This window comes from Neodiprion virginianus, chromosome 1 (assembly GCF_021901495.1).
Source record: "Neodiprion virginianus isolate iyNeoVirg1 chromosome 1, iyNeoVirg1.1, whole genome shotgun sequence".
Lineage (NCBI taxonomy): Eukaryota > Metazoa > Arthropoda > Insecta > Hymenoptera > Diprionidae > Neodiprion > Neodiprion virginianus.
The window spans coordinates 25,715,284-25,733,448 of NC_060877.1; the positions used below are offsets into that span (position 1 = coordinate 25,715,284).

Below are 18,165 nucleotides of genomic sequence, written 5' to 3' on the forward strand. Positions count from 1 at the left end.
GCGAATGACGTTGTATAGATAACATATACATTAGGATGGCCCAGTAAAAGTTATTTTAATTTTATTAGGCGTGGATTGAAAAAGTTGATTTATGTGCTACGAAATATTCCCGTATAAAGGAGAACCCTGTAACTCAATTTCAAAAGGTGGTCACTTACGCGACTTTTCTATTTCGTATCTGATTTAACTCGGTGATTTAACACATGAAAAATCAGAGTGGAAGCTCCGTCTTATTACCGAATAAGCTCGCACAGTGCAATGGTTTTTTTACAAATTATTTCGTGAAGTTCTTTGAGTGTTATACAACCGAACATATTATGGGGTGGATGAGAATTTCTGCTTGATTGCAAAAATATTTGATATTTTCACTCTTTCGAATGGTCGGCTTCGGCGAAGTGTGGATGCAGAAAAAAAATATTCAAAACTTACCGATTCAACTGTAGCTGCCTCTCTGATTTTTCACGTGTTAATCAGATACGGATTACAAAAGTCGTTTTAGTATCGAAAGTTGTTTTAGCAAACAAATCAACTTTTCTGTTGGCCACGCTTGTATTAGGTATTTTTCCAGTTCAACACAAAAAGTGGCTAGAACAACAATTTATATTATTCAGAAAACTGTATTCGTATATTTGAATTAACAAAACATTACTTCTTTCGCCACGTACATTTGATGGACATATTTGATAAATTTAACAAATTTTTCCCTAGTTTGTGTCGATCTTACAAAAGTTTTATCGATCATAGTAAATTATACGACAGGCAGCTAAAAAATGCGCAACCAACCTCGTTTTTAACCTTTTCTTTTATATTAATTATCGAGTAGAAAATGTAATGCGGTGCACCACTGCAGTCGGCCGGAAACAACGCCGACGACGTGAATTCAACAGAATAGATTATTTACGGACAAGTTTATATGGCAATGTTGTATCAATGGTAAAAATGCGACTCACGTTCATTCAAGTATTCGTACGCTGATTCCTTGCAGACGACTGCTTCACTGCAAAATAGTTTTTACCTGTGCCAGGAGTCTCCAAGACGCCAATTTCTCCACTGATAAAAAAAAAAATAAAAATTATTCGCATCCAAAAGAATACTTATTCCAATAGTGCTTAATAGCGAACATTTAATTACTTTACATGGTTACTTATTGCTAAACTGGAACAATCCAATAGTTTCTTCAGTCGATAAATCATCTGCTACGGAGTATTGAAATATTATATTATCTTGGAACCAAGTACTTTTTTTAATGTGTAGAATGTAACTACTCAGCTCAATCGATTTCTGTGGCGAAAAGTATAAAATTATTGTGAAAATTTGAGAATTTGAAATAATAAAATGTGGGTTGCTTTTGTACCGGTGATGTCGATATTTTTTTATTACATTTTACACCAAGTAAACTCATTTCCAAATCGCCTGTCCTGAACTGTGATGATAATAAGAGGATCGTGATTTTTCTTTGTGTATTCAATTGCTATTTCGATGGATGATCAGCTACACATTTGGTATTCAATAATATTATCATCTGGCTCTCTTCTTTTGGCATTTGGAACAACTTTCTTGTAAAATGTAACGAACCCATCATTAACGCAGCTTAACTCGACGAATTGTGGAGACTTCTGGAAATTTTGACGGTATTCCGGATACAGGTAAAAATTTTTTGAGATTAATTGCCACGGTATTTATCGCAGAGATAAATTGAATTTATACAATCCAATTTCTTTTTGGCTCTCATTTAAAATGAGACGGAAGAGAAAGAAGGAAAATTTGAAAGCTCGTGGACGACGAATTTCCGCTTCCACCAATACTTCCGCATAAAAATTATCGCCGCACTCGTAAAATTAAAGACGAGTCTGTTACATACCTCCTCCATATTTTCAACGCACCCTGTTATTCTTCCTCATCATCCACCTACTCAAATTATGTCTTTTTTACGTATATATGCGTATAATATTCTTTCGAAATGCGCTTTTAGCGTTCGTTCTCTGAAGCAGCATCCAAGACACGGGATCGCGGAGCCGAAACGACGTATAATCTAATTTTAGCGAAACACCACGCGTCGCCGTGGCATTCCCGGTTTGCGGTGTTTCTTTTATCTTCTTCTTCTTCTTCTTCTTCCTATCCCTTGCCCTCTTCATCTCCGATGAATTCCCTTTACACAGTACCTCGCGAAGTGTAACTATCAAGTTACGCTGCAGAGGCGAAAATCGCTAAGCCGAGGGAATATATAGCAAAATGTCTTATATCTCGACTTTAACCAATTCTAACATCATTCGTTCGTTTTATACGTGGGCAGTGTTCCAAAGAATTTGTGCGCTTCTTGCACGATACGCGTTTCGGTGTTGATTATGTAGTATACATATATCTTGAATACGTTTTATACGGTTTATTTATAACTACGTACTCAAATACATAAATAATTTCACAATTGTTCGTTTCAGCGACACGCTATTTTACGTGCAGTCAAATTAGCTACGGCAGTCTTTGCATTCGTTGTAAATGTGCTCGATTCTTTCCTTTTTTTTCGCCCGACTTACCGATACTTACACTGCGTGATTAATCGATTACGTGTACCGAAGTGCAACGAGAACGGAAACGCACCAACCGTTCCACCAGATTTTCTGTTAAAAATGATGACGAGTTTCCGCAATTGTTCATATTTTTCTAGTTATTATTGACGTGTATTAACCAACAAGTATTATGTAGACACCGAGACGTCTTTACGCACGACTTAAAAGTACGCTCGGTAATGAGCCTATGTATTGCATACGTAATCATCATAATTACAATGCAGAGGAATTCACCGGGAACGTGTCGTCGGAGACAATTTTGCAATTCTATGATATACCGGCAGTATGTGGATTGAATAATAAATTCTCCCGAGGATTATGTGTAAACGCTGCCTGGCTGCAGAGAGCGGTTGTGGTTGAAAGTAAGGCGGCATAGATCATCGTAATTGCAGAAAATAAGAAGCAAAAGAATATATTTTTCTTTACGTACGAATGCGACACTTGTAAAACGCATCCTGTATGTGTGAGTCAGTAAACGAGGTGCAAGTCTTATCGCTGAACTCGATGCACGGTTGCATCGTAAATTCTAAATGTTGCACAACTCCACGGTTTAAACGTATATTACACAACTTTATCCGATACTCCGTAAAATATCTTTCATAGACAATTTATATGAAATATAATTGTAGTCGCAGCTTTTCTACGTATCGTACGTACGTATAATATGTTTAGACGTAAGTCGAGTCAAGTAGTTTACACGTTGCGTAAACAGGAACCGGAATTTAAAAGGTGCTCGTTTTCTTCTTCCAACTCTCTTGTAATGGTTCAGAGATGATCGCTGCTGAAGGGTAAAAATCACTTCGAAGGTAGAGGGAAAATGATAATTCACGTCTTTTATTGAAAAAGTTGATTCATTCAGATAGGAATCTCCAAATACTGCAGAACAAAGTTTACTGTATTACAATGTTATATATTACACTTATTGATTATTTAAAAAAAAAAAAACTATTTTCGTCTAAAATAATGCAGAATTACTTTTGAATATTGTTCGTTTTATTTTATTAATTGTAATTCAAGTTTTCACTATTTGCGTTCGCTGTAACTATTCATACTATCTCAACAATTTAAGAATCAAAAATTGCGAATGGGTTGGAATTGTGATACAAAATCAAGCAGTCGGAATATTTTTAACGAATTAATCGACTCTATTATTTATTTCTGGCACCGATTGAAATAATTCCGTCGTTTTTATTTATATATTTTTTTTTGTTTTTGGATTGTGTGGAAATTTATCAATCCAAAAATGATGACTGCTGATTATTTGTGAAGCGTCGTTTAAACATACCTGTTATCACGTCTTTAGATGCTGTAAGTTTGATTCACGTGAATATACTTGAGAATGTTTTGTTTTTTAGACTAATATAACAACGGTTATCTACTTTTTAAATCTTTTTTATCTACGGAATTATATTATATTTATACAGTTATTTTTCTAATCTGAAATCTGACGTTGAAATTCGCGTTGCGCAGGTCGGGATCCGAACCCTGCAGGCAGGAGGAATACAATCATTGTTTTCATACGTCACAGAAGTAAAAAATTAGAAAATTGCGCCGACATTTGCGCTGATTATTTTACATATATATATACAAGTTGTAAGTTACTCGAACAGTAAACTCTATCAGTGCTAAGTATACTCAAGTCAGGAAAACGTATAAAATATTAATTTGTATTTTTGAAAATTATATTTAATTCCACTTTTCTCACTTTTCAATCACTTGTTTGTAGCTTCTAAACCAAAAGCTTGCCGCCTTCCATCTTGGTCTTAAAATTTTCGTTCTTTAACAAAGAATTCATGAAAAATATTTGAAGCTAATCGATTAGAGCTATTCCTTCGAAAATTGGCTTTTCGTGGTTTTGGAAGCAGTAAAAATCCAATCCGTCTTCGACAAAATCTTATCACTGAGAGAGATTTTTAGTTGCGGTTACTGCTCAGTCCCTAACTATTTTCATTTTTTACCACAATCGATAAATATAGTTCTAGGTACAAAAAATGAAAATTAGTTTTCTAGCTATTACCAGAACGTCTAGTATCAGTTACTATTCTTTCTCATTATGAGCACTGTTACTATATTTTCTTGCAACTGTTGCGAAAATTCAATGCTTGTGCAACGATAAATTGACGCTAAAGCCTTGTTTAACTAAAAAACTAGATTAAACCTCACAATCCGATTTTGGGTTGCAATTACCAAAAAAGCATCGACAATAGCGCAAAATGGTTACGCGTACCTCGTTTTACCTAATTCTAACAATATTCAAATAGTTTTTTTAACGATACCTGTCTTACTGAATTTTTTTCTTTAAACTTTAAACTACACTTAAAAATAAGTGAAATCGCCGATGATGAGGGTCGGTTTGGGATGGAATGCCTCACATACATATATCTATAGCAGATATATATCTTGAATCAGTGCCACATCGAAGCCGCACTGTGTTGTAAGATCGTAACGTACCTAGCGAAGATCATTCAATCGTTCGATCAATCCCGATAAGATCTATAAACTAAAAAGCCGATTATTTATTTCCTAATTCGCAAACAACCTGCCCCCTCCCCGTCTCTCCGTATAGTAACCATAAATATAAATGTTAAATCAGAATCTCGTTGAAAAATAATGTAAGACTTCGCGATTGAATTTTTTTAATCCAAATCGATTATTACGATTCGAAGCATCGGCAACGTAACACATTTTATACACGACACTCGAAGGAACCTTGAAACGAATTTAGTATAACTGTACAATACATCTCGAAAAGAGACCTTGGAGAATCGTAAAATGTTTGCCTACCTCAACACGACGCCGCGTGTAAAAGGCATGCGGTTGATGCGAGAGAGGCCAGTGTCTAACAGATAACAGAAAACACGAGAATACGCCTGTGAGTACAGACGGCAATCGACTCGAGTCGACGTGTTACTTTAATATCATCGTCTGCACGTAGAATACAGCTGGTTGAAAAAGACTGTTTATCGGGGTGGGAAAAAAAAAGAAAAAAAAACAATTTTTCATCACGGTGAAAGAAGAATATAAAAGCATTCATATATGTATACTACGATCAGACATTTTGGAGCATATTGCAAGCATTGGTTTCGAATTGGCCGAAGGACCAGGAATGTGTCTTCGATACGTTTGTACGTAACTGTACTTAAGCCTTGATGTTACCTAACATCGAGAAGATGGTCCTGTTGTTTTCACCGATTTTGGATTTTGTCATTTTTGCACAGAGACACTCTTGTGCTTATAAATATTGCACCAATTGGCACGATTTCTCGGACCATGCCGTCATCCAACGCCAAGGCGTATTAGTACGCCTTGCTTTCGGAAATAAGTCGAGCCTGGTTGCATCCCGAAAACCCAGACGATCGTTTGTTTCTACGTTCTATCTATAATCGCTCGTCGTAAGATACGACGGAATATATTCTCGTCCGAATATTGCAAATCGAACTGGGACCAAAACTCTTGCGTTTAAAACTATTGCAATTTTAAAGAGGATGAAATATGGTGCGAACTATGATGTTGTTGATTGGAAAGTGTCTGCAGAGCATAAAGATTGACTGAAAGAAAACACGACGTTCATTCGCACGTGTCATATTCCGTCGAATATTCCGATCAATCGTCGTCGCTGTTTCTATCCTCAATTCTTGCACGTAAACGAATCGGAGAACCTCGACTTTTAACGCAAAAGACTATATCCAAGCCGCAATAGCGAGTTAAAATAAATAACCGATCGCTATCTCGATCCAACGGTCAACGCGTTGTTCATTCGCGGTCATTCGCAAATTCCGCATCACGCCGATCAGCATTTATAAGCAATCGTCACGCTATCGCGGTGTTTGAAAAATGCCAAAACGACGCCCGTGTTATCCTGTCAGTAGCGTTCGTGCAATAAATGATAATGGATTCGCCCGAATCCAGCCGAAGCCAATCTCTCCATCCATCCACGTTACAGGTATGTGACCATGCATTTCGGTCTGCGAGTCACGCGTTGCTTTTCGTCATCTTTCCCCCGACTTATGGGAAAAACTGTTATATTATACCGACGCAAAACGGATGCGAGTTACACGTTTGGACTCGGACCCCCCTTCCATCAAGGTTGTCGAGGGTTATCTCAACGGAGCAATATTTCTGCTGACACGCGGCGAACTGCGTCGTCAACGATGGAGAATCATTATCAAGGGTCGAACAAAAATTCACCCCTATCATCGTGGTTATCAGTGTCTGAGCGCGTGCCCTCCATGCGTAAAACCAGACGTCTAACTCTTGGTTGGTGTGCTACAATCAAACCACGCGACACATGAATGACGCCACTGTGGGATTGGCCGTCGAGCACGAGGCACCGGCTCCGATTAGTCATCGAGCTTATCGTTTATCTTGTGCACGCGCTTTAATCACTCCGTCTGTACAAACGGTACTGGAAATTTTTTTCTTTTTTTTTTTAACGGAATCTTTTCCCTGGATTCTTTGTCCCCTTTTACCGCCGATGTTATCTTGTTAGCACCGCTTTTACCCTGCATTCGACAGTTAGTAAAAAATTTAACTTTGCAACTATTTTTCCACTCTGTCTCCCCAATCATCATACATCGTGCATCATATATCTTACTTAGTATTAAAGTTCGGATGTTCAGAAAGTGACGTCACTCATAATTTTTTTTTCCCTTGCTAACCGAAAATCAGCAAACCGAATCTCTCAGTCTGGAAACTACCGCGCGTTAGAGCGGACGTATGAGAATCGCGCTCCGCAGATTTCGAGTACCAGGTTCTCTAACTCCTGGATCCTGCGCTCCAGGTCCGCTACCTGATGGAACTCGACTTCACGGACTAGCGGACTAACATTTACTACCCATTGAACAATCCTCAATCCGGGGTGTCCGCCATCTTGGATTAAAGGTACAAAAATTGGTTCTTTCAAAATAATTCCTGAACGATTGATCCTACGACAAAAATTTCTAATACAAATTTGAAGAAATAATTATATTATTACGAACGAAGAAAATTTTGACACGGACCTTTCCAAGGATCGAATCATTTTACTGAAGAATGGCTATTGATTGATCAATTTTATCTCTCGGATAACTATGTGTGCAATTCTATAACTGTACATTAATAAAACAAAAGTTATACGATACACGACAAACGATCTCGTGTTGGGTATACACAGTTGAAAATGATTGTGAATTTGATACACAGTTATCGTACAAAAAATTTGTCTTAAATTTAAAATGAAATTTTTTTTATTTTCCTAATATTTATTAGAAAAATACAAAAAAAAATAATTTTAATTTACTAAATATTGTATCCGGTACATTTATTGTATTTGTAGATTGAATAAACGGTAAATGTATGGTGAATTCACTGTTCCGTATCCGAATAAAACTTCCAATACAGTGTACGAAGTTCCATATAAAATTTGTTAACAATGCATGTCGATTATAATACACTTGCCGTTTTTCATGATCTTCATTCATACAAAAATACCGCGAATGTGCGTCGCAGCGATCAAGTATTAGCGAATAAAATTTCCGCGGTTAGTTTGCGGCTGTAGTATCGCTGTACGCGTGTATCTGAATATGTTGTTATGTAGTCTTTTTATTATAAAGTTTTTAATTGAAAATTGAAACGCTGATATACATATCATGTATGTAAGATTCTTTAAACCAGTTTCAATGGTTGGGGTCTATTTTATACCTTATCCAGCCTTCCGTCTGTACGAGAAAATTATAACGAAGCCAAGTTCTTGTCATTATTTTGTTCACTGGTAAAACTGTTCAACAATTATTTGTGCAGAAAAATTTTCAACCATATCTCTTTTCTTCTTGCGAATTGTTTTTTCTTTTTTGCCTACTCGTGTAGCGTCTTATCAACGACTTTGATTCTGCCCAGATATTTAAAAATGAATGTTTATTAAAGCTAGTATAATGAATCGCAAATATTGTGTAAGCTGTCGACTTTAGAACGCATTTTTTCTAATTTACTGATTGTGCGTATTTCGTTATATCACGTTTACAAGTTGATCGATATGAAATGTAATGTAAATCATGCAATCATTCTTTGATTCCACTTACGTTATTTATCGTGAAATCTTATTTTGATGTTTTTGTAATACATTTCGTGGACAACGAGTTGCACAATTTGTGCTGTATACGAAATTTGTAATAATTCTATAATCATCCATACATAGGTATAAAATTCTTGAGGAAACACAGACCTTGTAATGTTATCGAATTAAAAAACATCAATGACCAGCCCGCGATGACGTGAATCGAGTTTCCTGCGTAAGTACGACGTTAAAATTGCGACTATCGTAAGTAAATATAAATATGATAAGTGCGATAATTTGCGACGACAAATTCCGCGCGCACGCGGTCAAGACGTGTCTTCGGACATGAAAAAATTTTTGCCTTGCCTCCGTTTTTTTTTTTTGTCCACAACTATGCGGTGTTAATAATTATGAATGATAATTCTAAGACTTTTATTGCCTGCATCTTGATATATATCGGAAAAAGTGATACGTAGAGAGATTAGTCTTCTTTACACGTAAAAGCTAGAATGCATTTTTTCAATCGGGCGAGACTTGGATTAGTTTTTGACTCGCGTGAAGTTAGATAAAAAAACCTCTCCCACACGATTCCGACAATATCTACAGTAAACTGTCTCATGCGATTCTACATTTTTGCGATAGTCAAAATTACGGCACGGTCATCCAGACACGATGAATTTACATGATTCGATAATACTTCGATGACTCATAGAAACTCGTTTCGTTGATTAAAAGCTGGTCAACGACACCGGCAAGAAACTCGTACCAAACCGCATTCTCAATAATATTTAAAACTATTCCATAATAACGGGAGTCGCGATTGTCGTTCAGCGTTTTCCGCTGGTTTCGGGCTTGAAATACAGCAAACCCTATGTCGAAAAATCACACATATTGTAGGTTCGTAGACTTCTCCAGAACTCGCAGACCGGCAGACTTTGAGCCAGGGATTACAAAAGGGTAACTAACTACCCACGTAAATGAACTCCGCTCCGTGTAAACCACATCCCATCTGCTACATACTCGCTTACATCCTTCGAGGTATTTCGAATAATTGTAATGGCCGGAATACGCCGAGTTCCGTTCCGAGTAAGCCTGATTAACCGTCGGCGTTATACAAGAGAACGAATATTGATTAATATTGCAGTAACGCGTGTATTACAGGCCTTTCAAACTCTCGCCTTTACTGTACTTAATAATTGTAAATTGATTTACGGTACATTGTATAATACACTGAAGTTGCAAATAGCGTGCGAAGTGTGTTTCAATGTTGATTCTACATTTTGTAAATTTATGTCAATTTTCTGAGGTAATGGGTACCTACGATAACTAATTTGCTAAATAGAAATTTGCAAATATTTAACACCTAGTTAGAGCGTCGAGAAAATTTTTTCTCGTTGAAACGCGTCGAATTTATTTCAATGCGATATTTAATGCGACAATTCAAACAGAGAGATAAATTTTCAAATACACACATACAATTCTTTTTAATATTTGCGCGATGCTAATTGTAAGCCATTATATTCTATGTTACGCAATTTTGTCCTATAAAATGATGTTCAAGTGCAAAGTCAAATTTATTGACAAGATATTTAATACCACTGATTTTTTTTCAAAGCTACGAGTAGCCTGAAACAATATGAAAAATATCTTCCTTTTACAAGTAAAAAAAGAAATTTCGAATATTCGGAAAGGACAATGAAATAATTATCTTTGCAACTACCTCGTGACCAGAAGATAAGTTTCGCGTGATAATGTTCGACTGAAAAAAAAAAAAAAAAAAATTAAGGCTCACGTACTTTTTCCAAAAAATCATGTCGACCATTCCCGTTAAACTTATACATATATTAATTTTTTAAAAGAATTAGACATCTTGACAGAACGTAACGTGATATAAGATGTCTGTCGACAAGGTGAAAATGTCCCAGTAGAGCGGTCTTATCGTTCCTAGTAAGGCGGAAATCGCTTCTAGTTCAACCCTTGTGGTAGTAAATCGCCGGGATGGCAGCTGTCCCAGAAGACGGATGACATTCTGTTCTCCTACCAAAATCCCCCCACATGCCTTTTCTCCCCCTCGAGCTAGGCTGCGGAAAAAGAATTTCGAGTCAGACCCAGTTATCGATCCTAGACTACGACGGTCTTCTTCTCGCGTACGTACGATATAGCCGATTATTATACATACGTATATACAAGTATCATATATATATATATATATATATGATATATATATTGTAACGGACAGCTGTTCAAGAATGCATAATATCAACAATGCCCGTGACATACAAAAATCACGACAACAATTGTAACGGACAGCTGATCGAGACCACCATCGACATCGACAGAGGCCTACATAAACCCAAAATAATGAACAAAGACGACGGACGATGACCCATGACATGACATACGAATAAGGAAATGACGTCGACAAACCAACCTGAGCACAGTCCTGGAAGAGTATAAAACTGGAGGACCACGAAGAGCGGGCACCAGTTGACCGGCAAAGCGCCGAGCTGCGTCGTATTGATACGAAATGTTGCTCGCCTAGAGAACATTGTCGAATTTAGCTTCAAGTTTAGGGAGAGGAACCTCAAGCAAAGCGCTTAGTTCCAATATTAGGTAGATATTGTTTATCAGAGTCCACGATAGCCGGGGATTGCTGAAGAGAATTAGGAAAGATATAAAACGTTTGAACTGTGTAGGGACAGTCTTAGGAGCAGAATCAATAAATTCTGAATATTATTATTTCTTTATTTTTATTTTACAATTTTTTTTCTCTATTGTTAATTTTACAAACCAGATCGCCGACCTCGGTCAATATCAAATGTATTCGAATTATCGCTATCGAAGCAGTTTTACATTCTAAACATGCACTCGTCCGTCTCGTTGTCAAACATATTTCTCTAACATAAAGTTTCACCTCGAAGAGGGGAGGGGAAGAAAACCAACAAGCCAGCCAAGGTAGTCCCTGGTCTGGAAGATTGGAAGTGTTTGGGGTCAGTAAACCACAGCAGAAATAGGCAGGCGACTCTGTTTATTCCGAGTTCGCGATTAGAAGGGAGTACTATCGGTAAGACCGTGTCTCCGGATAGGTGACATACGCTTCTCTCACTTGTCTCCAGCCGGAAGCAAAGGTCGAACAAGCCCTTGTCTTTCCTAAGGGAGCAACGGGCGGAGGTGCCTGTTCACAAATTCAAGGCGGCTTTGGTGATACCTAAGTCCGTGTAGTTCGACTATCCAGGGTTTTTTGGGTCTGATAAGCTGATCCTACTTTTAGCCCATCAGAGGGCCTTCATTATAAACATACTTTTTCATTATAAAGTGACAAAGAACACAGAATAACGAGTTTATCTCAGAGGCTCTGGCCCCAAGATAAACAGTACCCGTTCAATATATATATATATATATATATATGTGTGTATATACATACGAATGCTGGGTCGGAGACGGCAGCGAAGAGTTTATTCTTGTCTAGGCTAGCTGCACTAATTTTGGACGTGTGCGTTATACACATGCTTTTAGGGATGCTCGAAAGTCGATGCGGTTCGCACGCCATTTCACTCGCCGGATTATTATACGGATCTAGCGGAGCTGCATGTGTGCTTACTGGGTGAATATTTATTTATTCATGCTTGCACGGCTTGCAGAAACGATGCCGTTTCACACACGGCATAGCTTGCAAAAATGTATGTATGTACCGTCTCGGAGTTTGCAGAGTTTGCATACGTCTAGACATTTACATTTAAAATACTTCGCTGCAGGAGGTGAAGTGAGAAAAATTAAAGAGGATAATTAAAAAAGCTGCGAGTACCACTTTATACAATAACTTTTTATGAAGGTATGCATTGAGGAAAAACAGTTTTTCCTAATTATTTTTTTTTTATTTTTATCTCTGATTGCAGACACTTACAGCCTGTTTTTTTAGTTTTTTTTGCTGAATTTCACTTCATGTTTGTATAGTCGACAGAGAAAACTCTGGGAAAGTATGGGTCGGCATCGTTGAAATAACAAGAAAATTTGGCACAAGTATTCTCGGGTTTAACAACTCAAAAACTTGTTTTCACTTTGCATCATATCCAGCATTCTTATACGTATATTAACTTGAGAAAAATAGTTGAGAACTGTGCAATTATCACGACTATAATAACGAGGGAGTTTCAAATTTGAGATATTTTAGATACACGGTGTTTTGTACGCATTGACGACGAACAGGTTTAAATGTAATCTTGTCTGCACTTGAAGAACTTCGAGTCAAGTACGGTTTATTGATTTTAGACGCTGCTGCAGCCGCACTTATTGCAGTTGGCATGGAACGGACACTGGGAAACAATTCTCATATTATACGGATACGTAGCAAGACAAAAGAAAACAAATAAAAAACCGGATACGGTTTATATATCGAGTACTCTACGGAATCGAAATCAGATTCCAACCAGCCTGTCATTAAGATATCCTAGAATTTTTAATTCCTGAATCTATACTGAGAATAGATTTTTTGCTTTTCAACATTTTATAACAAATATTTTATAGTAAAGTGATTCTTCAAATTAGAATTATTATATTATAAGTAGTGACGTATTATATCGTAAAAACTACTTGAAATTTCAACTTGTAACTGTTGATTCAATAATATGTTCTAACGTATCGAAATCAGCGAATTCATTTACATGCATAATAAGTCATTCGGTACGCGTTGAAATTATATTATTTCAATACTGCGTAAAAGTTTTTTCATTTCTTTCTTCATTTCTACTGATTTCAACCGTGTTTTTCCCATTGTCACGAGCAATGATTTCAAATCGGAATATCATATATGTAAGTGTATTTTGGACCTTGAAAGTTACAACGATAAAAATCTTGTATGTATAAAAGTTGAATATATTCTCCAAGGAATTGTAATCGAAAAACGATTTAATTTTCAAATTTATTATATTTTTCACGCGTTACCTATTACCGCTCAATTACCTGCTCATGTGAAATAATGCAATTAACTCCCCTGCAATAAAATTTGCATTCCATAATTCCCATTTATTTTAATCCTCACACATCGCTGCAGTTATCCTCCCACCCCCATGTATTACGACTCGGGCATTACATTACGGAGGCTGCTCAAAGTAGAGCCAGACGTTACGTTGCCCAAGCGAAATACTCAATGTCTGGTATTCGCAATATATACATATAGAATTCATTCTACGGACACACTTTACACACACATACATATATTGCACTAGCATAAAGTTCGTAGGGGGCAGCAGTGGCAGTTAGTTGGACATGGACCTCTCTCTCTCTCTCTCTCTCTCTCTCTCTCTCTCTCTCTCTCTCTCTCCCTCCCATCCACCTTCTCCCTCTCTCTCTCTTTTTTTTTTCTCTCTCGCTCTCCTCTCTCGAATCCGAGTGCTTCCGAAAGCGCCGAGTGATGCTTCGGTCGGTCAGTCTGTTCCGAAGCTTCGTAGCCGCCGGTGCGTCAGTGCGAGATCGTGCTACCACCTCACTCTTCGTTATACATACGTATACTTGTAACATATATTTTCAATAAATCAACGATCAGCTATATGATAAGTACAGTCACAGCTTTCGCGCGATATTAACTCGCTGCGGATGTGGTAATTTTTTTTCAACTAATCGGAATTACCACCCCCACCGATCATCTTCGAGGATCATCGATAAATTTATACCGTCTGCGCTTGTAACGTCTAAAGGTTATAATATGCACTTTTTTTTTATCGCAATAATATATACGTAATAATTAACGATAATAATAATAATAATAATAAATATTACGTATTGTTACAAACGCACCGCGAACAACCGGAAATATACGTACATACATACGGTTACGTATGGATACTTTAAGTATCTAATGTAACATTGATTATATACCCTCCCACACACATATATATATATATATATATATATATATATATATATATATATATATATATATATATATATCGGCTATCGATTAAAGTTCGCGCCTACGTAAAAAATTCAATTAAATAAAAAAAAAGGAGGAAAGTACCATCGGTATTTATCAATAGTGCAAACGTTTCTCAACTACGCTGGTAAATTTATTATAAACGCAAATCGGTGCCTCGTATAATTCATATACTCGTTGTCAGTGATCTCTGTGAGGAAAAATAAAGTGAAGATTTCTACTTGTGAATTTATTTTACAACCATCACTTTATTCGCTGTTCCAAAGAGGAAACTGCGGTGTATTCTCAGGTACAAATATTTCAATCACTTCAATCATATCTGAAGCGTAGGTATAGCACTTAATCATTTGTTAATTGAGTCGTGATGAGAATGAGAAAGTTTTTGAAAAACTTAAAAATGACAGATGCAATTTGATTAGTTCAAGTCACTGTTATCGTTTACAAAAATTTTACAAAGCAGCTGGATATTGTCAGGTTAAATAGAACTCAAAACTCGTTGCCAGGCAGTTGAGAAAAGTTCGTTTTTGACGTAAGAATAGTATTTATTGTTGTAGAACTCACTTGACTTGATTGTCAAATTTCGTGCAAGTGATTTTATTATAACACTTACCAAAGTATTTCTTGATAAATCAATCTGTTCAACGATTTCTTTTTTTTTTTTTTTTTAAACATCGTTATTCAGTAATAATCAAAGCTTCGGCTCAATCAATTTTGTTCGAGTAAAACAATGTACGTTTTTGGCTAGAGATACAAATGCCTGTAATTTCGTGTTTAACTGGATTCACCGGTTCGATTTTTACAACCGTACTCTCATGGCACACCCATCTTATTTTTCGCCACGTACGCGGTTCAATATGAAGCTGATTGTTTGTCTGCCTAGTTGTCCTTCTATCTCGAACTTTTGTCCTTTTTTCGCCTCCTAAACAAGCTTCAACATACCGTTATTTGCACGGAACATTGAATTGTCGCCGAATCGGTTTCGCTTTGCGATTATATAAATTTAGCCGTAACCGCGTCGCTGAAAACGGAGAAGAATGTGCAATGGAATAGAAAAAAAGGAAAAGCTGTAAAAACTAGTTAACCGACCGCAGCGCTACGTTCGAGACGCGTATTACGTATTATATGTAACATTATAAGAAACGTATTTTTAGTCGGACCATGCGGCTGGAACGTTATCGCTTGAACATTTTACTCACGTATCATAAACTCGCAAGGACTTCCTATGGCTGCCGGGAAATTAATTCTGGATTCTGAAACAACGGTGATACGAATATCTAATAACATTATATAGACACACATGCCTATAATTATTGATCTCTCTATTAACAATCGATCATTTTTACCGCGACTAAATTTTAGATAGTGAATCAATCTTGTGCAAGTATTCTAATTCTTTTTCATTTTTGCTGCGGAAAATTTCTGTTTTTTTTTTTTTCTTTCTATATTCTTGTCTCATTCATTAACGTCCGTGTAGTTTTGAACGAGTTCCAATTTCTCGGCAACTCGCATCTGTGCAGGCATTGATCGCTCAATTTTTCTTTCACAATTTTTCGACAACGTTCTTTATATCTAGATTATATATTAAGGTTATTTTTAAACTCACGTTATAAATATATGCCCTGATAGTTCACTAACAGACAACTGTACCGGTTGTCCACCTTTCAACAGCAATTTACTTTCTTGTGTTTTTTTTTTTATGCTGTCGTGATATTTTTTCACTTGTAATCAACCGCAAACGGAAATTAGAGTCGAGAGTTCAGTTGAGTGTAGGTAGGAAAATTGAAGAAATGAAAGAAAGGTTCCCGGATTTTTTTTGTAACCTTCTATTCGTACGAATACCAATTTCTAGGATACAAAATATATATAATGTCCTGAAACTACTGCGGCCATGTATTTGGTTTTTCGTTGTTCACAATTTCTATTGATGATTTTATTTGCGGAGAAAATAGCCAAAGATTAATATATCCGTACGTGTCTTTTTGTTGAATTAATTTAACAAAAATGCTGCACCGACCGATTGCGATAAAATATATATTTATTGATTTATTTGGTTCACTTATGCTATATTAAGGAATTTCCTAATTGTTGATAAAAATTCTACGGGCACTGTATGCAGTTGTAAATTATTCGTGCGAACAATTATTTTTTTTTTTTTACATAACATCTTCTTTAACACAAGTTGAATATTCGCGTGAAAAGATAATCGTTACTGTCGCATTTAGGTTTTGAATTATTTACATTCTATGCGCTAATTGCATACATGCATCTATACAAATTATTCTTGCAGACGCATTTAAAGCGTTATACACGTACGCAATATTATATGTAGAATAACGATACCGAGAAGAGTTACATGTAGCAACTGATTATAAATAATATTTTATCTCTCGTAAACAGTTAACGCATGGTGAGTGAAGAGTTGCAAAAAAAGTGTAACATAGCCATAACTAACGTAACCTAACATAACAATATCATGTAACATAATACAACGTAACGTAACATTGTGATAAAACGAAGAAAAATCTTGTGCTATGAAAGTATTACGATATGAGAAGAAGAATCGAATCTCCTCGTCGTCGTTTAGCTTACGTTATATGCTCAAACACATCGCAGTTGGACGACCCCGTAATCTAAATAGATTAGTGACGTTGGTTTCACTCTACAGATTATACCGCACGTATGTAAATTGTGAATACATCGGGTATTTGCCACAGCAGACTTACGATGCATGTATGCCAATGTAATTTAATGCTTCCGCTTAAGAGAATTAATATAACTCTAAATTCGCGCACTTACACAAATGGTGCTGTAGTCGTTAGAACACGTCATAGAATTCTCAGAGATGAATAAATTTCGCCTTCTACTGCATATTCTTTAAAGGCTGGGCATTCGGTACGTGCAATTAATTAAACTGGGTCGCGTTTAAAAAAGAACTTGAGTGAACCGAACTGTAAAACCCCTCGAATAAGGAAACTTTATAATTATTCTAACACAAAACTGGCGTGATTACGAAGCTCCGTTTTGCAAAAATTCTTGTTGCTCGATTATCATTCGCAGATCGGTACAATCGATGAAAAATAAAAATACCCACCAGTGCAGTATTTGTTCCTCTTCAGTGTACGGAGGTGTAAAAACGATGACAAATTATTATCGTGCGTTGAAAATATATCATTCGAAGTCATAAAAGCACCACCATCTGCATCGTCGCTGCTGCAGTTGTGCAGTTGATGCATGCCTGCAGTGCAATGCACAAACGCTACGACGGAGTAGAAACTCGAGAACGCTTCGTGAAGGAATTAAATTCACTTGATTGTGTGCAGCTCCGATATTCAATACACGACGTTACGAAGGTATCGATAAAACTTAGAAGGGTACGTTACGCTCTCGTGTATTCGATTCTTGTATCCGATATTAGAGACAAATACGATGCCCGATTACAAGTGAATCGAAAACTGGCGTAGTTAATTAGAACCCTGCTAAAGTATTTATTTTCACCAGCATCAGGATTATGTTCACGAATCGATAAGCTTGATTGTGTCGTGCAGTTAGTTGCGCAACTTATAATTTTCCAATACTCACTGGTAGGTACGGGTTTTCAATATTGATGCGCACATTTGTACTGACCCTGGATAATGAAC

At 36.6% G+C, this 18,165-nt stretch overlaps 2 protein-coding genes across 7 annotated transcripts in view; one reads left to right on the forward strand and one right to left on the reverse strand.

The window, feature by feature from the left end:
• LOC124304630 (glutamate synthase [NADH]) overlaps positions 1-18,165 on the forward strand; it is a 47,858-nt gene that overhangs the window by 8,988 nt on the left and 20,705 nt on the right. The window contains exon 1 of one of the 4 annotated variants that reach the window (XM_046763138.1): positions 14,032-14,291. The exons of 2 other annotated variants lie outside the window; for them this stretch is intronic. The gene's annotated coding sequence lies outside the window, so the exon portion shown is untranslated. Of the gene's footprint in view, positions 1-14,031; positions 14,292-14,542; positions 14,817-18,165 lie in introns of those variants that run through there. One more of the 4 variants, XM_046763156.1, reaches the window with a different exon arrangement.
• Positions 10,331-17,788, reverse strand: LOC124304733 (uncharacterized). 3 transcript variants are annotated; one of them, XM_046763321.1, is made up of 4 exons: positions 17,619-17,788; positions 15,724-15,777; positions 11,030-11,136; positions 10,331-10,679 (listed from the first exon to the last, which is right to left on the reverse strand). In XM_046763321.1, the coding sequence occupies exons 1-4, from the start codon at positions 17,758-17,760 to the stop codon at positions 10,569-10,571; spliced, it is 414 nt and encodes a 137-aa protein (XP_046619277.1). In that variant the 5' UTR covers positions 17,761-17,788; the 3' UTR covers positions 10,331-10,568. The 3 variants fall into 3 exon arrangements, 1 of the variants encoding a protein (XP_046619277.1); XR_006908263.1 differs by lacking the exon at positions 11,030-11,136; XR_006908262.1 differs by lacking the exons at positions 10,331-10,679; positions 11,030-11,136 and adding an exon at positions 15,305-15,545.